The sequence below is a fragment of the Cimex lectularius genome, unplaced genomic scaffold (assembly GCF_000648675.2).
Source record: "Cimex lectularius strain Harlan isolate CLEC.00 unplaced genomic scaffold, Clec_2.1 scaffold74, whole genome shotgun sequence".
NCBI lineage: Eukaryota > Metazoa > Arthropoda > Insecta > Hemiptera > Cimicidae > Cimex > Cimex lectularius.
Genome location: NW_019392795.1, coordinates 589,056 through 605,000, shown reverse-complemented (window position 1 = coordinate 605,000; position 15,945 = coordinate 589,056). Strand labels below are relative to the sequence as shown.

At 34.3% G+C, this 15,945-nt stretch overlaps 1 protein-coding gene across 3 annotated transcripts in view; it reads left to right on the top strand.

Annotated features, from left to right (window-relative positions):
* The window catches only part of LOC106667540 (afadin), a 163,204-nt gene that overhangs the window by 19,167 nt on the left and 128,092 nt on the right, over positions 1-15,945 (top strand). For all 3 annotated transcript variants that reach the window (XM_014395543.2, XM_014395544.2, XM_014395542.2), the window contains exon 2: positions 1,125-1,253. In XM_014395543.2, the coding sequence (XP_014251029.1) occupies positions 1,134-1,253 (120 nt within the window). In that variant the 5' untranslated portion in view covers positions 1,125-1,133. The remainder of the gene's footprint in view (positions 1-1,124; positions 1,254-15,945) is intronic.

Here is a 15,945-nt window from a genome sequence, read left to right as displayed (position 1 = left end):
AAGGGATAGCAAGTTAGTTAATTTATGTAATTGACGTTCTCAGTCGTAATTGTATAAAAGTGTAAAACCGTATTAAAGTCCCAGTTAATTGAGAAATACATTTCGATGTCACTCTATCAATTTAGTTTATTCAAAGAAAAGAGATAGCTAGCAAAAAATAATAAGAGCAGAAGTTTTTGCTACTTCTTTAAAAGTAACATTACCTAATTAATGTACTTGATAGTCTCAATTAATCTCAGAGCGTTATCTTGTTGTCTGACTAACACTTCGAAGAATCGAGTGAGATCATCGACAATATTAACATATTGTGTTGTTTCCGTTTATAGGAATTACGCTCTTTAAAAATTTCTCGTAATATTCCAGTTTTAAATAGCCCTCATGCTTTCTGAGACACGTCCTGTGATTTCTTCATATACATGTGTAACACACGAAACGGATATGGTGGCCGTTTAACGGTGTAAACCCTACGAGTGCCCGCACGTCCGAACGGCCCCGATGTATGTATTTTCCTTTCCCCCTTTCGATGCGCGATAGCATTCTTCGAAAAGGTCCTCATAGGAATAACAAGAGGTCCTTCGCAATTGCTTTCACGTGTGAAGTCCGTTTCGAACATTAGAACCGTCGGAGCGTCGTGAATTTCAATCGGAGTCCTACATGGGTTTTGAGAGAAGTTAAGGCTTTTAACGAAATTCTCTTCGATTTCGGAATTATATAAGAGAAATCCGTCAGCTTGTGCGGGGAGGGTGGCATTTTTCCCATCTTTAGATTAGAAAAGGGGAGTTAACATGGTTTTGGTTGTGAGAGACTATTTTCCCAAGGGGTGGCCGTTCTACCGTGTCCCTTCGTTAGGGCACCTGACTTAGCCCCCTTCCGATGCAAAAACCATTCAGATATTAAGCAGAAACATGACGGACATCATAGGGGAAAGTATAAACTTTGACGTATGACTATATTTTTAGAGGATTTAATATTTATTTATACCCACTGGCCCCCAACTGTAGTCATAGAACTGCAGTATGCCATTTTCACTATATGAAACTTAACACTTGATGTTTTTAATAATACTCTCGATAATTTTTCTATCTGTAATGAAATATTAATATTATTTTGTTTTTGTTTTACAGAGAGGAAAGATGAATCAAGAAATGGCAATGGTCGTTCGGAGGAACGAGGAAAGGGAAGCTCTCCGGAGTGTCATCGCCCAATGGAACGCGAACAGACTCGACCTGTTTGAACTTTCGGAACCAAATCAAGTAAGCGATTAAGCTCAATGTTCTTAAGGGTGCAGTTAATCCCGTAAAACTAGTTTAGACCTTTCATCCCCTCTACCAAGAGATAACCTTTTGCCGTTAAAACGAATAATCAGTCAGTTGACTTGAAAATTGTGTGGTTGTGTGGAAAGAATGCAATAAGAACAACCCAGAACCAGTAGGGGTGAAGTGTTTAAACCATATACGGTTGCGATCAATTGAATTAAAATTAGACGATCTTGTAAAAAATATTTGTTCACCTGTTGTAGGTAATTTAAAGTAGATTTATAATTCTACTCTCTTTGTAAGATTTTCTCTATTGTGGTTTTTTCCCAGTCAGTTTAACAGTCTGACAGAATAAGAGAATGTCAGCTATAGCTTTATAATTTCGCGTGAATATGAGTTTCCTCTCAGCTTAGGTAAATATTGATATAAAAGATATGAATATTTCAATCATCCTGTTCAAGGTTTGCTTGCTTTTGACACGGGACTGAGGTGTTCCAAAAGATTTCCTGTTGGATTAAACTGAATTTTCAATTGTAAACTTTAAGTTGTCAATGCACTAGTTGCAAAATTGGTTTTCTTACACCCTCCACTGGGATTGTGCTGGGAACAGGTGCGATAGGAACTCTAGGAAGCGTCGAAGCTTTGAGCCTCCTTTATCTTCGCCTGAAGTCAAAGGAGATATCACTTATCGTCTTCCTTCCAGTTGCCGTAAATCAAAAATAGCGGAAATTAATTCAGGAGCGAGTTGGGCATTTTCAAATTTGCCACGTCAACTTCTACCTCGCGTCCTACTTCTAGTTTGCAGATTATTTAGTAAGAATGTGGAAATATATTCGACTGATTTTCAGTTTTGATCCGTCAATTTGTAGTAATTGTTTCTATCTTCTTATAACTTTATTTTTCACATTTATTCTATCTTTAAATTATTAGCAGTACGATGTTTTTGATTGATTTAAATTAGAATTCCCATCCCTATCAACTATGTTTATTACTAGAAAAATTGAATTTTAACTATTTTTAATAAAACTGAGCCGGTGTAAAAACGTGAAGGTATGCAAGGTCTACCTGCTCCACATAATTCAAAGTAGAGCTTAGAGGTTTAAAAAAAGCCATTTCTCATTAAGTCATACGGCTTCATTATACTTGGCGTTTGGCATTTTTATTACTGTTCTCAGATGTCTAGTAGTTAAAACTAGACCGTCTCTACACCTAAAAACCGGGCTCCATTTCTCTAATTGACGACGAAATGGTAGTTGAATGTAGGCTGTATTAAAAATAATAACCGTCACTGATTCGATCGTTATCATTTAAATAGTCTTTTCCTTTAGATTTCATCTTCTACATGCATAATCAGTTTTATAAAAGGCCCATCGTGCAGAAAATAAATAGTATTGGATGGAGAGGAATTTTCAATTTACCATTGTATAATATTTTATTCGAGATAAGATCTTAATCAATACTATAACTGTTTGTATTACATTACTAGCATATCTATTATTTATTTTAAATGAAACATGATTTAAACACATATGTCCCTTACACTTGGGTGGGAAGAAAATGTTTACACTCTAACCTATGAACGTAGCTATGCTGTTTTTGGTCAAAACAATCAAGATTATCAACTTAAATAGTTTTCTTTGTGGAGATCTTTATTTTCTTTGTTGCTTTTGTTGTTGATTGCCACATTTGAATTCTTTTCTGTTGATAAAGAAGAAGCTCCCTTTCAGGCTGTTTACCCTAAACATGATCAACGTTGGTGATTGTTAGTCTGCAAGTCTGTAAACAAATGTTACACTGATGGGCACTGCTCATTCTACTGGGTGTCTACCCTTCTACCTCACTAAAGATGGCGTAAGCTGAACCATGTTTGGGTGACAACTAAACACATGAGAGAGTAGATAAACCCAGTAGAACGAGTAAGTGCTGATCAATTTACACGAACATGACTGTTGAGTTCATTCTAATGAATTATATTTTCCAACTAACTTCATACTTTGTTGGTACTCGGCATACAACAAATAAACAATTAGGATTTGTTCGTTGTTCTTCTTGTTGGTGAAGTTGGAGTGGTATTGCGGTCCATTTTTGAATTCAGGAAGTTGTTGCGTCTGTCTTAACATAGCAATCAATAGTTTCATTAATCGACTTTTTACGATACTTTGTTAGATGCCACGTGGGCTTTAGGAACAGAAAATAAAAAAGAAGATTGCTTTCAGGAAAAGGAAATTCATTACGAGTGTATTTGCATTCTGAATCAGAAATAATAATTAGCTGATTTCGCTCATTTGCAGAACTATGTGACAGATAATTATTTAGTTTAGTTGAGAACCCCCTAAATTGGATTGTTGAGCTTTTCGTGCTAACGCCATACCGAGGAATTTTGCCACGTGACATAACTCTAAACCTGTTGGGGTTGGTATGGTTTTTTTGTCCACATATCCATTTCAAACTAATGACCTTTACATATTCAGCTAGGTGTTCCAAACAGTGATGATTGCCGTGTGACATTGGTTTTTTTCCTTCTTTTCTGATAGACTGTTAAGAGAAATCACGTATATGACTGGCCACAACACTAAATATCCCGGATAAATTGGAAATCCGAGTATCTCTCATGGTTAATTCCGGTATATCAGTCAGCATAAAGGTCTACTTTGGCTTAGAGAACTCATTTTTTTAAAATGATTACTTATTACTATACTTTATTGAAAGTTTCCACCACATAAAATAGCCTTTTTTCATTAAGCGCTTGTTAAAAATTTCTGGTGATTTTCAGATCCGTTCTATCGTAGATTTGGTAAGTGAGAGGTCTAACCTGTTGATAAGCTTTAGGTTGGCATGCATTTGTTGTGAGTTCAATGAGCCACCATCTTTTGAAACTCTTCGTTGCCTGATACTATGAATACATATTACTTACGAATATAATTTAATTTGTACTGGAAGTCCTGTTCTAACTTATTTGAAAAATTATTTTCTGTTGTCTTACTTTATTGCGAGGTCGGTATTTTTTTAAGCTATTTGGCCATGGACAGTTCATCTTTGAAAATAAATGAAAATGATAAAAGATTTATGTCCATTTTTAACACGGTTTACTCAAGAGTCACGGTAGTTCCGGCTGTTTATCACCCCGAAATGTTTTGTTTACATATTTTCATAACAGTTTTCAAACTGTCGCCGCTTTAAAACTTTGACGGCTTAAAGTATATTCTTATCTCTATCTTCGTTTATCGTCCCCAGTGTCGATAATTTATAGGCTAGGCGCGTCGTTTGGGCGGCGTGAAAGCTTTTTATTTCTTTCCAAGAAACTTATCTGTAAAAGAACTCAGGTCCAATATTTATTTCCCCTGAATGGGTTGGAACAGACCCTGAACTCTTGACAGTTGGGACGGACCCTTAATGTAATTACATTTTCAGCATTCCATATCTACGTCCAGTCTGCAGCTATTGATCCAATAGAATGTCCATTTAATATTATTAGCCGAATTTTTATACGAATGAAATGTTATATTGGAACGTGAAAAGGTTTATTAGCCTAGAGATAAAAGATTTTACAATATTTATCAGTTTTTTCTTAAATGATTGGGCTGTTTAAGTTGGATTGCAAACGAAATGTCTGGCCCTACAAAAAGAAAAAGGCGAGATAAAAATTGATTTATTTTATCCAACTCGCATCAAACATTTTCTTATTAACATACTCATCAAACGAACACTGGATGAAGGTATGGTCTTGCAGAAGAAGAAAATAAATTTAGTTGTTAATGCCAAGCTTTCGACTTTCTTAAGGACATCGAAAGCTTGGCATTAGCAATTAAATTTGCTTTCTTCTAACTAAATACCATACCGTGGTCCAGAGTGTTCGTAAGTGAATTATTGGTCGATAACTACACTTCTAATGTGGAAAGACCCATACTCAACGTGACACACACACACACACACACACTCTAAACCACTTTCTCTCTTTCTCTCTCTCTCTTTCTATCTCTCTCTCTCTCTCTCTCTCTCTCTCTCTCTCTCTCTCTCTGCATATATACATAAATAGGTACATATAAGTATGTTTAACGAACATAAAAAGGCTCATAATTGTAAACCTCACTAAGAAATTACAGCTTTCATATTATCGGCAGGGGAGGACGATTCAACAAAGAAACGCCAATTTGTTGTCATCGGAGTGTCATTATCGTGCACAGTAGGGCGGAACGGATCTGGGAAAATGGTAAATAAAAGATCGATAAGGGAAATTGTACAAAGTGGAAAGGTGGAAGACACGGACCGTGGTCAGGAGTGTTCATTCATGGAACAAGAACAATAGGGAGTGTGTGGGAAATGGCAACAGGTGGTTCGCTACGGACATTGGAACAATCGGTTCCTTTTCATTTTGGCCCATTTGATCCAAGGGTGTGTCTTGCCTTCAACTTCTTCCAGAAAGGTTCGCCTAATCAATATCATTAGGATTTCGTTCTGGAGATAGTCAAGTGTTTTATAAAAGTTATAATACATATAAAAATAGAAAGATCAGATTATTATTTCTCATTGTTTTAACTTGTACATTTGATTGTTCCTATGTCCAGTGATTACGTAGGAATGTTTTGAAAACAAATAGTGTCTTTCATCATGCTTTTGTTATTTATGTGTCATTCTCATACTCTTCCGCGTTATAACTCTACTTTTAAACAATTCTATCTCATTTTTGAAATGATTAATTACAGATATATATTGTTTTTTCCTTATAAACAATTGTTATCTAACATCCCTACTTAAAATTAAAATGAAAGTATTGGCCATTTGTCGTAAATTGTTGATATATGGGGGCGTTTATCATTGTTGATGGTTTTTGATTAAGAACTGAAGCTATGCTTTGTCTGATTTTTACTGTAAAAAGGTCAAAAGTTGTATTGCAGCTTACTTTGTATCCTGGACACGCGATCCAGGAGAAATTGAGGCAATAAGTCCCAAGTGTAACACCCAACGCTGAAAGACGGTTTCTTTACGGTACTTTCCTCGTGTTTTCCTCCTACACATCCAAACACATCTCCGTGTTTTCATCCTTCCATTCAAATTGAAGGATATCGATTCACACCGATAACCTTTTACTGTATTAATTCAGCTTTGTCCTACTGAACTTGGTCGAGTTTATTTGCTTATTTACGGTAAGCGATGCAATCTTTTTGCACATTGTTCTGGTATATAGTCTGCTATTATACAAATGATATTTTGTCAAATTGTCCCATTTTCAAGAAAGGTGAATAGTTAAATTTTCAATTTCGCCTGGAAAAATACTTTAAAAGGTACTTTATTTCAACGGGGATAAATCTTTTCCAGAATTTTGTTTAACTTATATACACTTTTTACTTATTGCATATTTTTTATTGTGCATTTATATATTTAATTAGCCTTTGGTTTTTAAAAATACTTTTTTAATGAGTGGAATTGTGTATTGTTTGACGATTCTTCAATTTGTTCAGTTTTCCATGTATATTATGTATGTAGCAAAGGTTTTTTTTTAACCACATTTTAGTATAATTTAATAATACATTTTCTCATAAAGGACAGATAAATCTCGTGCACGGTTTATAGTTTAAAGGCAGCATTTAATTTTAATTTTATTATTCTATAATCAATTGAATAATTATTTTTTTCATTTTTTCTTAATGTTCTTGCGATGACGTTATGCTTTGTTATTTCAACAATTTTTTAAAATCTACTTAACAATGTTACTAGGAACGTTTCTATACCGTCGCACAGCGGGAATTTCATTATCTCAGAACAACGTTCATATGTACTGTGTTGAGTAAATTTGAGATAACGTGAGATAGCTTAGGCCAAACAGCTTTTGCTAGGACAATTATATCTATTTATACGTGAAGTGTTTATTTGAAAAGAAAAGAGAATAACAGGACCTCTATTCAAAAGATCAAGGAGAGTATTGAAGGGCTGCCTGACGTCATCACAAGCCAAGTTATTGAGTTACCAAATATGTATGACTTCTCCAACAAATAAAAGATATTATGTTTATTTCTCCTAGTTTATACGTTTCATATCTCGTAAAAAGTGGCCATGTTTGTTTCTACCTTTTATCGTACTTGGTCAATTAAAGTTTAGCCCTTTTAAAAGCTCTCAGTACGAGATGGGAAGTTTATATGAGGTTTGTTCGTTACAACCACTAGAATTTATTAACTCTGATATTTGGAAGTATAATTGAAATAGGGAATTTAATTAAAATTTCGGCCTCCTGGTCCTATAATAAAAGGCCCTTATGACAAAAGCCGTGTCCGGAGACATAGGTTTTTAATTAAAGTTAAAAAAAATGTAAATAGATAAAGGAATCCATCCATAGGGGTTTTTATGGAACAAAAAATATTACTTTTTAATCGGTTGTGGACTATTTACCCTCGAGGGCCATTGTCCGAAGGACAATAGCTCCCAGCGTTCTCCATGTGGGTCAACGCACCGTCCGCGGATTCTTTACATTTGCCGGATTCGCCTGGGTCGTTCTCGGACGATATTTCATGGGCCACTGGCACCCGGAGTGAATTTATAGGGAAATTTATAACAGGAGGGATTACCGCAGAACACCTGGTTGCTTGTCACCGTTGAGTTAATGGAAACTAATTAGAGGCATACATTGGTAAAACCCTGGTTTTAGAAGTTGGGCTGTTGTTTTTTATAGCATAAAAATAGGCTTTTTATACATTATTTATTTGACAATCAAAGCAATGATTTAATAAAACGAAAATAGATCAGAGAAAAAGGTTAAACTCTTTCGAATATACCCTGAATTATTATTTAATCTTTCTCTTGTTCGTAGCCGTTCTTTCCAGAAGTCAGTCTTCCAGAAGAGAAAGCAATATTACTTGTTTACAGCCTTATATCCATACATAAAACATCATCTATCAACAATAGCTATAACCAAATGTGCTGTTCAATTGTTGAAGTATATAGACGAACAGACCAACCATGGAAAAAACATCGTTCCATTTTTGACTTACGATATTTTTCGTTTTTATAATAGGCGTTTTAGTATTGTCTGTTTGACATAATTAATCAAAGGTTTTGGAAAATTAAAATCTTTGTTTTCTGCTTAAAATCTGTCCTCCTATCTCCCTTTCAGGAGTTATTGTTCCAAAGAAGGGGATATAGTTGTACAACTTTACTATTACTTCAATTTCCGAAATGAAACAGCATAAATCAGCAACAATTTGTCTATATTACCAGAATTAAGAATGAAGTCAAAATTATTTAAATTGCGGTGATAATATTGAGTCATTTTTTTTGATAATAGACGTTTTAGCTATTATTAATTATCTTACGTATATATGTGTAGAGATTAGTGACCGTTAATCGATAGTTATTCAGATATCGTGAGATGCGGTCGGGAGTGATGTAGGTTTCAGAAAAACATTTTCTTTATCGTGCCAACGTTTCGATCTTTTATTGAGATCATCTTAAGGGCCTGGGATTTACAAACAATATTTACATTTAACAAATACATTTAGGATGTGGATAAGTGAATTTATACAATGCAAAGAAATACTTTGTTTGAATATAAAATATATTTTGCATTGTATAAAAAATTATATTTTGCATTGTTGAAACTTAGCACATCCGAGATATAGTCAACACTTTCCAATAAGATACACTGGATTATTTTCCTTCGTCCATCCAGAAGTTCTTAACCTTCTATGTAAAACCCTCTCGCCATACAGCCTAACGAGCATTTTCATTTTCCGAAACAACATTAATTAGCAATGTTTATTAAATTATTTCATTACAATATACCTACAGTAAGGGTATATTCAAAATAACCACAATCGCAATAAAATGTCTAAAATTAAATTTTATCAATAAAGAGATGATTCGTAATACATTGTAAACTTGATGCAAGTCCCATGTCATAATCAGTGTATTTATAACTTAAATTCTGCAGTTTTGATTTATACGTTGAATTATTTTCGGTTAACACTGACCTGGTCCTTCGTGTTGCATCCCATAAGTTCTTAAGTTTTCTTATAAAAACACTTTCCTATACAACTTTACCCCGACCAAGTTGTGGTCGCTTTCCGAAATAAAGAAGCGTTAATCGTCAACTTACTATCAGTAAGGACGAGGTCGAAATGGTCAAAATTGCAGGGAAAGTGTCTGAAAATTAATGTAATCAATGAAAGGATGATTTAGTAACAGAACGTAGATTGGATGTTTATATATAGGTAGGTATTAATTTTTTAAAGTTATGTGTAAACTATTAAAATGTTTAAAAATTGAAAATTACCATTATATTAGATACAAAGAACACTTTTAAATTGGATAACCCTGATTTCAGTTTAAACTTCATCTTTTGTCCTTTCACCTGCCTTTTAGAAGTTCTTTTTCTTCCGTATAAAACCTTTTCACAGTACATAGCTACTAACATTTTTCGCTTTCCAAAACAGTATTAATCAACAAAAATGTCACAATCATTTAGAACAGAACGACTTAATAATGGCCGCAATGGCAGCAAAAGTGTTTTACTATGAACATAATTGTTAACATCGTCTGTAGAAAAATCCTGCGTTTGGTTCTATTTTAAGGTCAACATATATTTCATTAATACACACGCACACACACGCGCGCGCATATATACACACAATATAATACTGTATACCATTTTCACTTTTGGACCTGAAAATGACCAATTGGTACTTGAACTTTCGTGAATAACAGCTTCCCACGAGTTATTTCATGGCAGATGTTTCAATGGGTTTTCGTAATTGGCTGTATGATTAGCCTGGCTTACACAGGGTCGGAGAAGTCATTACTTGAATTGAAATGTGTTCGGTCTAGTTTGATTTTATTTCAAAAAATGCACATTCTGACCTATTGAGAAAAATGGTTTTATGCTTAGACTTTATCATGTCGATTAACAACCTTGCGCCCCTTTTTAGACTATTTGCCAAGTCTATTTTTGGAGGAAATATCCAGAGGCGGTACAGAAAGGAACCCTTCATTCCTTCATTTAGGCAAGATTAATAAGCGGTTGGATTTTTAAAAAAGTTTAACATGATTTTTTGTTTTTATTGAATTTTAAACCTAGGTAATTAACTTTAATAGATTTATTTTGAATTAATCTTTTTATTATGTGAACTGTCTTTCAAACTGATTTCTCTAGCGTTCTCAAGCTCTCAGTAAATAATGGGGCTTCTGATGCTGTCTAAAAAGACGACAGAAACCAATCTATTGTGTTTTTTTTTCTTTTTTGGTGGCTGACAAACGTGGTCTTTCGTCGGCCTTCTAGCTCTAGTATTATACGTTTTTTCCCTTTGATTTTTTCCCCTTTCGATTTGCGGACGCAGAGACTTTTTCTCCTTTTATCTATGTGCCTGGTATTGCTTCGGACCAATCGTTTTAAGGCAATTCCTTTTTCCAGCTCCCTTCCATATCCTCCTTCTGTGTCGTACTTTGAAATTGAACAAAAACTGAAAGATAGTGACATAAATACAACTAAAGTGGCAAAAAACGCAAATAAACATTAAAAAAACAAGTAGGCGCTAATAAATGAATATATCCTGTCTCATCGGTTAACAAATATGAACAATTTCAACGACGCAAGCAGCCGTACCAACTTTTAGTAAATGAAGAATCTAAAACAACTATTTAAGGATAGTTTTACGTGTTTCCTGAGTAAAAAGGAAAGGAATCCTTGCCCGACAAAAACAAAAATTAAACATACCACTGCACACATGTTTTTATTTCCTACGTTAACAATGATGATAATGATAGTCCATGGCTATCGCGAGTGAGATTTGAATACATGGTGGGTTGGTTGCAGACTTATAGGCTTAATGGTGCCTGCAGATTCGCTCTTCTGGTAAGGCCCAAGTGGGCCCAATTATTAGTAGTATTAAAAAGTTTCAATTTTGGTTTTGTTTAAAAAAAAAACCCGTTTCATACTTCTTTCTGTCTGAGTCTTTATAGAATAAGTACAAGGATTCTTATTCTGTACAGAATCTGCTTGTCTGTTTATACAACTTTCAATGGCATAATTAGACTTTTGGAAACAGCAGTTAGCCTTTTTTGATGAAGAATTTTTGACCTTTCAGAATGTCTGGATCTTATTTGATGAACCTTTAACTTCTTACCTAATTACAGTTAGTTATAAAAGTAGATTATCATTAGATCATCCTTTTTTCCCTACACTCTATACAAATTCGGAGGATTAAAAATATTCTAACATAATAAACCTAATCCTTCTTCTGTGCTTTCACAGAGTTCCTTTTGTCTTGGATCCAATGATAAATCAATTTATTAATATTATAACGTTGAGAAGTTTATTACACCGTTTCTCAACCCGTGAGTTAAGCGTTTCTCCTCGATATGTTCCTGGCTGATAAGTCAGGTTGGGAAGATAGGGCGCAAGTGTAGGTTCAGCAAGTGTGAACTTCATTTGGTTGAAGATAACACGTCTTTAGCTTTTACCCCTTCATGGGAAAACAGTCGCCTTTGATTTCCCTTAACGACGGCAGCTCCCATCGGCTCCCTAATCGATTAATCATTGTATGCCCGATCGTTTAGAAACCCGGAAGGAAGTGGTTTCTTTTCATATTAGTGTTTGCTTTCTTTTTTGGACGTGTTGGCAGTTAAGATTTTTCCCACCATAACAGATTGTTAAAAGATTTTCAAGAACGAAAATATTCAATTTTGTTTATACTAAGAGAAAACGATGGTTATAACTATTAATAAATACTGATTGTAGGATACTATGGTTGTGGGTAGCTAGAATTGTTTGCAATTTGTCTCAGGTACAGAAATCACCAAATGTCGTCCATCGGCGGAAATTAGAAATCTGAGGTTTGGATGTTGGATGCGCCCCGGAGAAAATTAAATTCACCCCGTCGCATCTTCTGCTCAATTCCCTTTTCCTTGGTCAATTTTCTCAAGGTTTACCAATTATGAAACCTGGAAATGCCAGCCAGTTGCATTAAATATATTGAATAGGTTTCTTTTGGGCTAAGCAAAGGAGTGATATTTTTTGAAAGATCTCGCGTTAAAGTTGTAAATTGACAATTGATCTTTCTTCTTTTTAAATATTTCATCAATATGCTCCACGGCGAGGCATCCATAATCAAGCGGATGATTGCGGATACCCTTTGTCAATCTCTGGAACAAACCGGCATCAATCTTTCACCGATACAGCCTTCCATCATCTTGATACCGATAAATAATACAGCCAGTTCTAATCCAGTTGAAACCAATTTTACCTGCGGAATTATTCGTTTGTCATAAATAGGCCAGACCAATTATATTTCCTATTTGAATGAAATATGTTGATTTGATTGTATCCCCCGTGTCCAAATCTAGAGCGCTAACGAATTGAACAAGGGTCCTGCCAACTCTCGAAAATATAACAATGTAAAGTTTTATTTATCTTACTACCAAATTTTATTATCTTACTATCAAATTCATGGATTTCCGTAAGAACATAGTTAAGAATGAACTATTGCATCAGTTTCAACTAGCATTATTCAGTGCTATCTTCTGTTATTTATTCTGCATATTGATGGCATCATCACTCAGGATAAAGGGGACGCTGTCGACATGTATTGACGTAGGCAAAAACACAAAAAATATGATACTCATCTGTCATAATTAGTCTAGTATGATTTATAGAGTTGACCAATTACATTTCCCCTTTGACTTAATGCTCAGCTGAGTGTATGTAAACTCGTATAGAACTAAAAAAATTATGCATTGAGAAACTTGTCGGACGAAGTTATTTCACGATAAAATTAACTGTTAAAAAAATAATGCCACAATCTTTCTATATTAAAAAAATGTGTATTGTTGAATTCGTCTATGATATAATTGATTTGAACAGTGAATTGTCTATATTGATGATTGCTAGAATAAGTAAAATCAGGTCGAAATTTAGTAACGTCTTAATTATTTGTTTAATGTTAGTTTTGAGCCTTTGATTGTTTAAGTTTTTCTACTTTTTACATGTATGCATAATTTTTAACTGCAATTATCTAATTACTAATTAATCATTTGGCAATAAAACAAGGGCGTGTTTGTAATATTTATTAAAACGCCTTCCTATTCGGTTTTTCTTATTTAGTAGTGTTTGTTTCGAACGTGACTCCGTTCAATTTATTATCTCAGTTTTATTATCTCGGCGATAAAGCAATTAAAATTCTCGAATTCTTGATAATTCTTTGAAAAACAAGAATATTGTTACCTTTGTAATGTAAATTTTTTTTTGGACAAATATAAACTAACAGCTAGTGAAACGATTGTTCATAAATATGTGATGCTAATATGTTCATATGTATGTGTTATAGAGTGCTAGGTATGTACTATATCCAGGGAGTCAACTTACTAAGTGTCCCCCGCGGTTTTTTCAAAACCTACTCAATTAAAAAAATAAATCAATAAAAATAAACAGATTATTTCAGCACAAGCACTGTCCAAATATTGCAATAATTACAGTTTTTTTCTTCAATTTCTTAAAAAAATTGAAGAATGAAATTTTTGATTTTCATATGGTAAGCTGCATTTTCATTTCCGGATTCATCAAATTAATACGAACTTTTCCCCCATAAGGCCCTACTTTAAACATTATAATTACGTTTTTTAAACAATCCAAAGTACATTAGGGGACAAATAAATCCCGCTCGTGCCATTGACTTTTTTATCTCAACTGAAAACCTTAATTAATTGTAATATATTAATTGGTCAAGTGGACCACGAAACTAGTGAATTGAATAAGTTTAAAATGAAGTATACCTTCACTAAAGCTCTCCGTGGCCATTTCATTTGTCGCTGAGAATCAAATTGATTACACGACATTTGAAAAATGGCAAAAAGGAGGGAAAATTCAAAAGGTGCGGTTGAGATGGGAAGTTGATGTCCGAGTGGATCGAGGTCACGATAGCTCAAGTGGTAGAGCAGCGGTGTATCAAGCCGAATATCGTGGGTTCGAATCCCGCTCGTGCCGATGACTTTTTTATCTCAACTGAAAACCTTAATTGTATTGTGTACAATGATTATTCGGAAATCGTGAGATGCGGTCTGGTGTGTAGGTTTCAGAAAAATATTTTCTTTATTGCGCCAACGTTCGATCTTTATCATCTCAGGGCTCAGAGTGTTTGTTTTCTGCCTAATTGTGTTGAGAGTGCCCATGTGTATACTATGATTGAATCTCTATCAATTATTATGCAAAAATTTCGAGATTTAACTTGTTAAAATATTATTGTATTATCTATCAATAGTGTATTGTATTGCAAATGAAGGCAGAAACATAGAACATTTATTGTATTGTTTATTGTTGTATTATGAAATAACATTATTTCATTTTTTGATAGTTTTTCTATCACTTAATTTAAAGCAATTAACTAATTATCTTTAAAATTCAAATAAATGGTTATGGGTTTATGGAGTTAGTTCAGCCAACTAAAAACTAATCAAAAATTAATTTTTGACGCAAAAACTAAGGTGAAGTTTTTTTGTCAGTTTCTGATTCATCGTGTTATTTTTTCTGAACCTATTTTCAAATGATTATTTGGATATCGCGAGATTCGGTCTTGGGTATATGTAGATTTAGAAAAACATTTTCTATATTGTGCCAACCTTTCGATCTTTATTTAGATCATCTTCAGGGCCTGGGATTTATAAACATTGTTTAAATTATACAAATACATGAAAAATGTGAAAATGGTTTTCTGAACCTATTTTCAAATGGTTTTCACCGTTTTTAATAAAGTCGAATTGACTTGATGAACCCGCAAATGAAAATGTAAGTTACCATCTGAAAACCTATATTTCTGTATAAAAAAAGTTAATTATTGCAATATTGGAAAGTAGAGCTTATGCTAAGTAATTTTTTCTCTTATTCTTAAGTTTTCTGGATTTTGGACTATTCGTTCGTCTTTAAAGGCCGTGTTTCTTTGAAGGAGTTGTTTGTTGTTCAGATGCCGGCCCTTCAAACGAGACTCCGGTACGGCGGGGCTGGGAAGAGGTAAACAAGTTGGTGAGACCGTAGTGCGTGTTAGCCTCGGAGGCCAGTTTAGGTGGAAATGCCAGTCCCAGTGCCAGAAACCAGCCTCTCCAGCGACTTGGCAACGCCGGTTTATTCACCTAGTGGTCACTTTCCGGAGGGAGAAAGGGGACTAACGGGACACATCTACAGACGCCTCGCGCCCCTTCTCGCCCCCTTCAGCCGTTACAATTTATCGACTATTTTATGTTAATATAAATTTTTTTCATTTTTGGATTCATTTCTGCGGCTTCCACCACTAAGGCCAAGTCTGTGTTTTTGGTACTACTCCAAGAATGATTAGGATTCCAAGGCACATTCTGACCCTGTAGCAGCCATGCAAATAAGTCTTTCCACGCGAAAACGTCCGGATATACACCTACCTAATTTACTTTTCACAAGTGTCTCCACATTTTCAGTTTACAGCTCGTAGAGTAATTTCAACGTTCATATAAATCCATTTTATTTAGTGGTCTATTGACCAAATTACTTCTTTCTGTTAATTAATCTTTTTCATTTCAATCAAACCCTTACATAAAAAGATTAATTATTTGAAAGTTTATATAAATATTCATCAGCATTATCTTCATGAATATATTAACTTACTTGTCTTGAAAATTTTGAAAATCGTTGTTTTTTAATATGCACACATAGTTTAAGCTATATTTTTGCTAACTAAACCCTTGG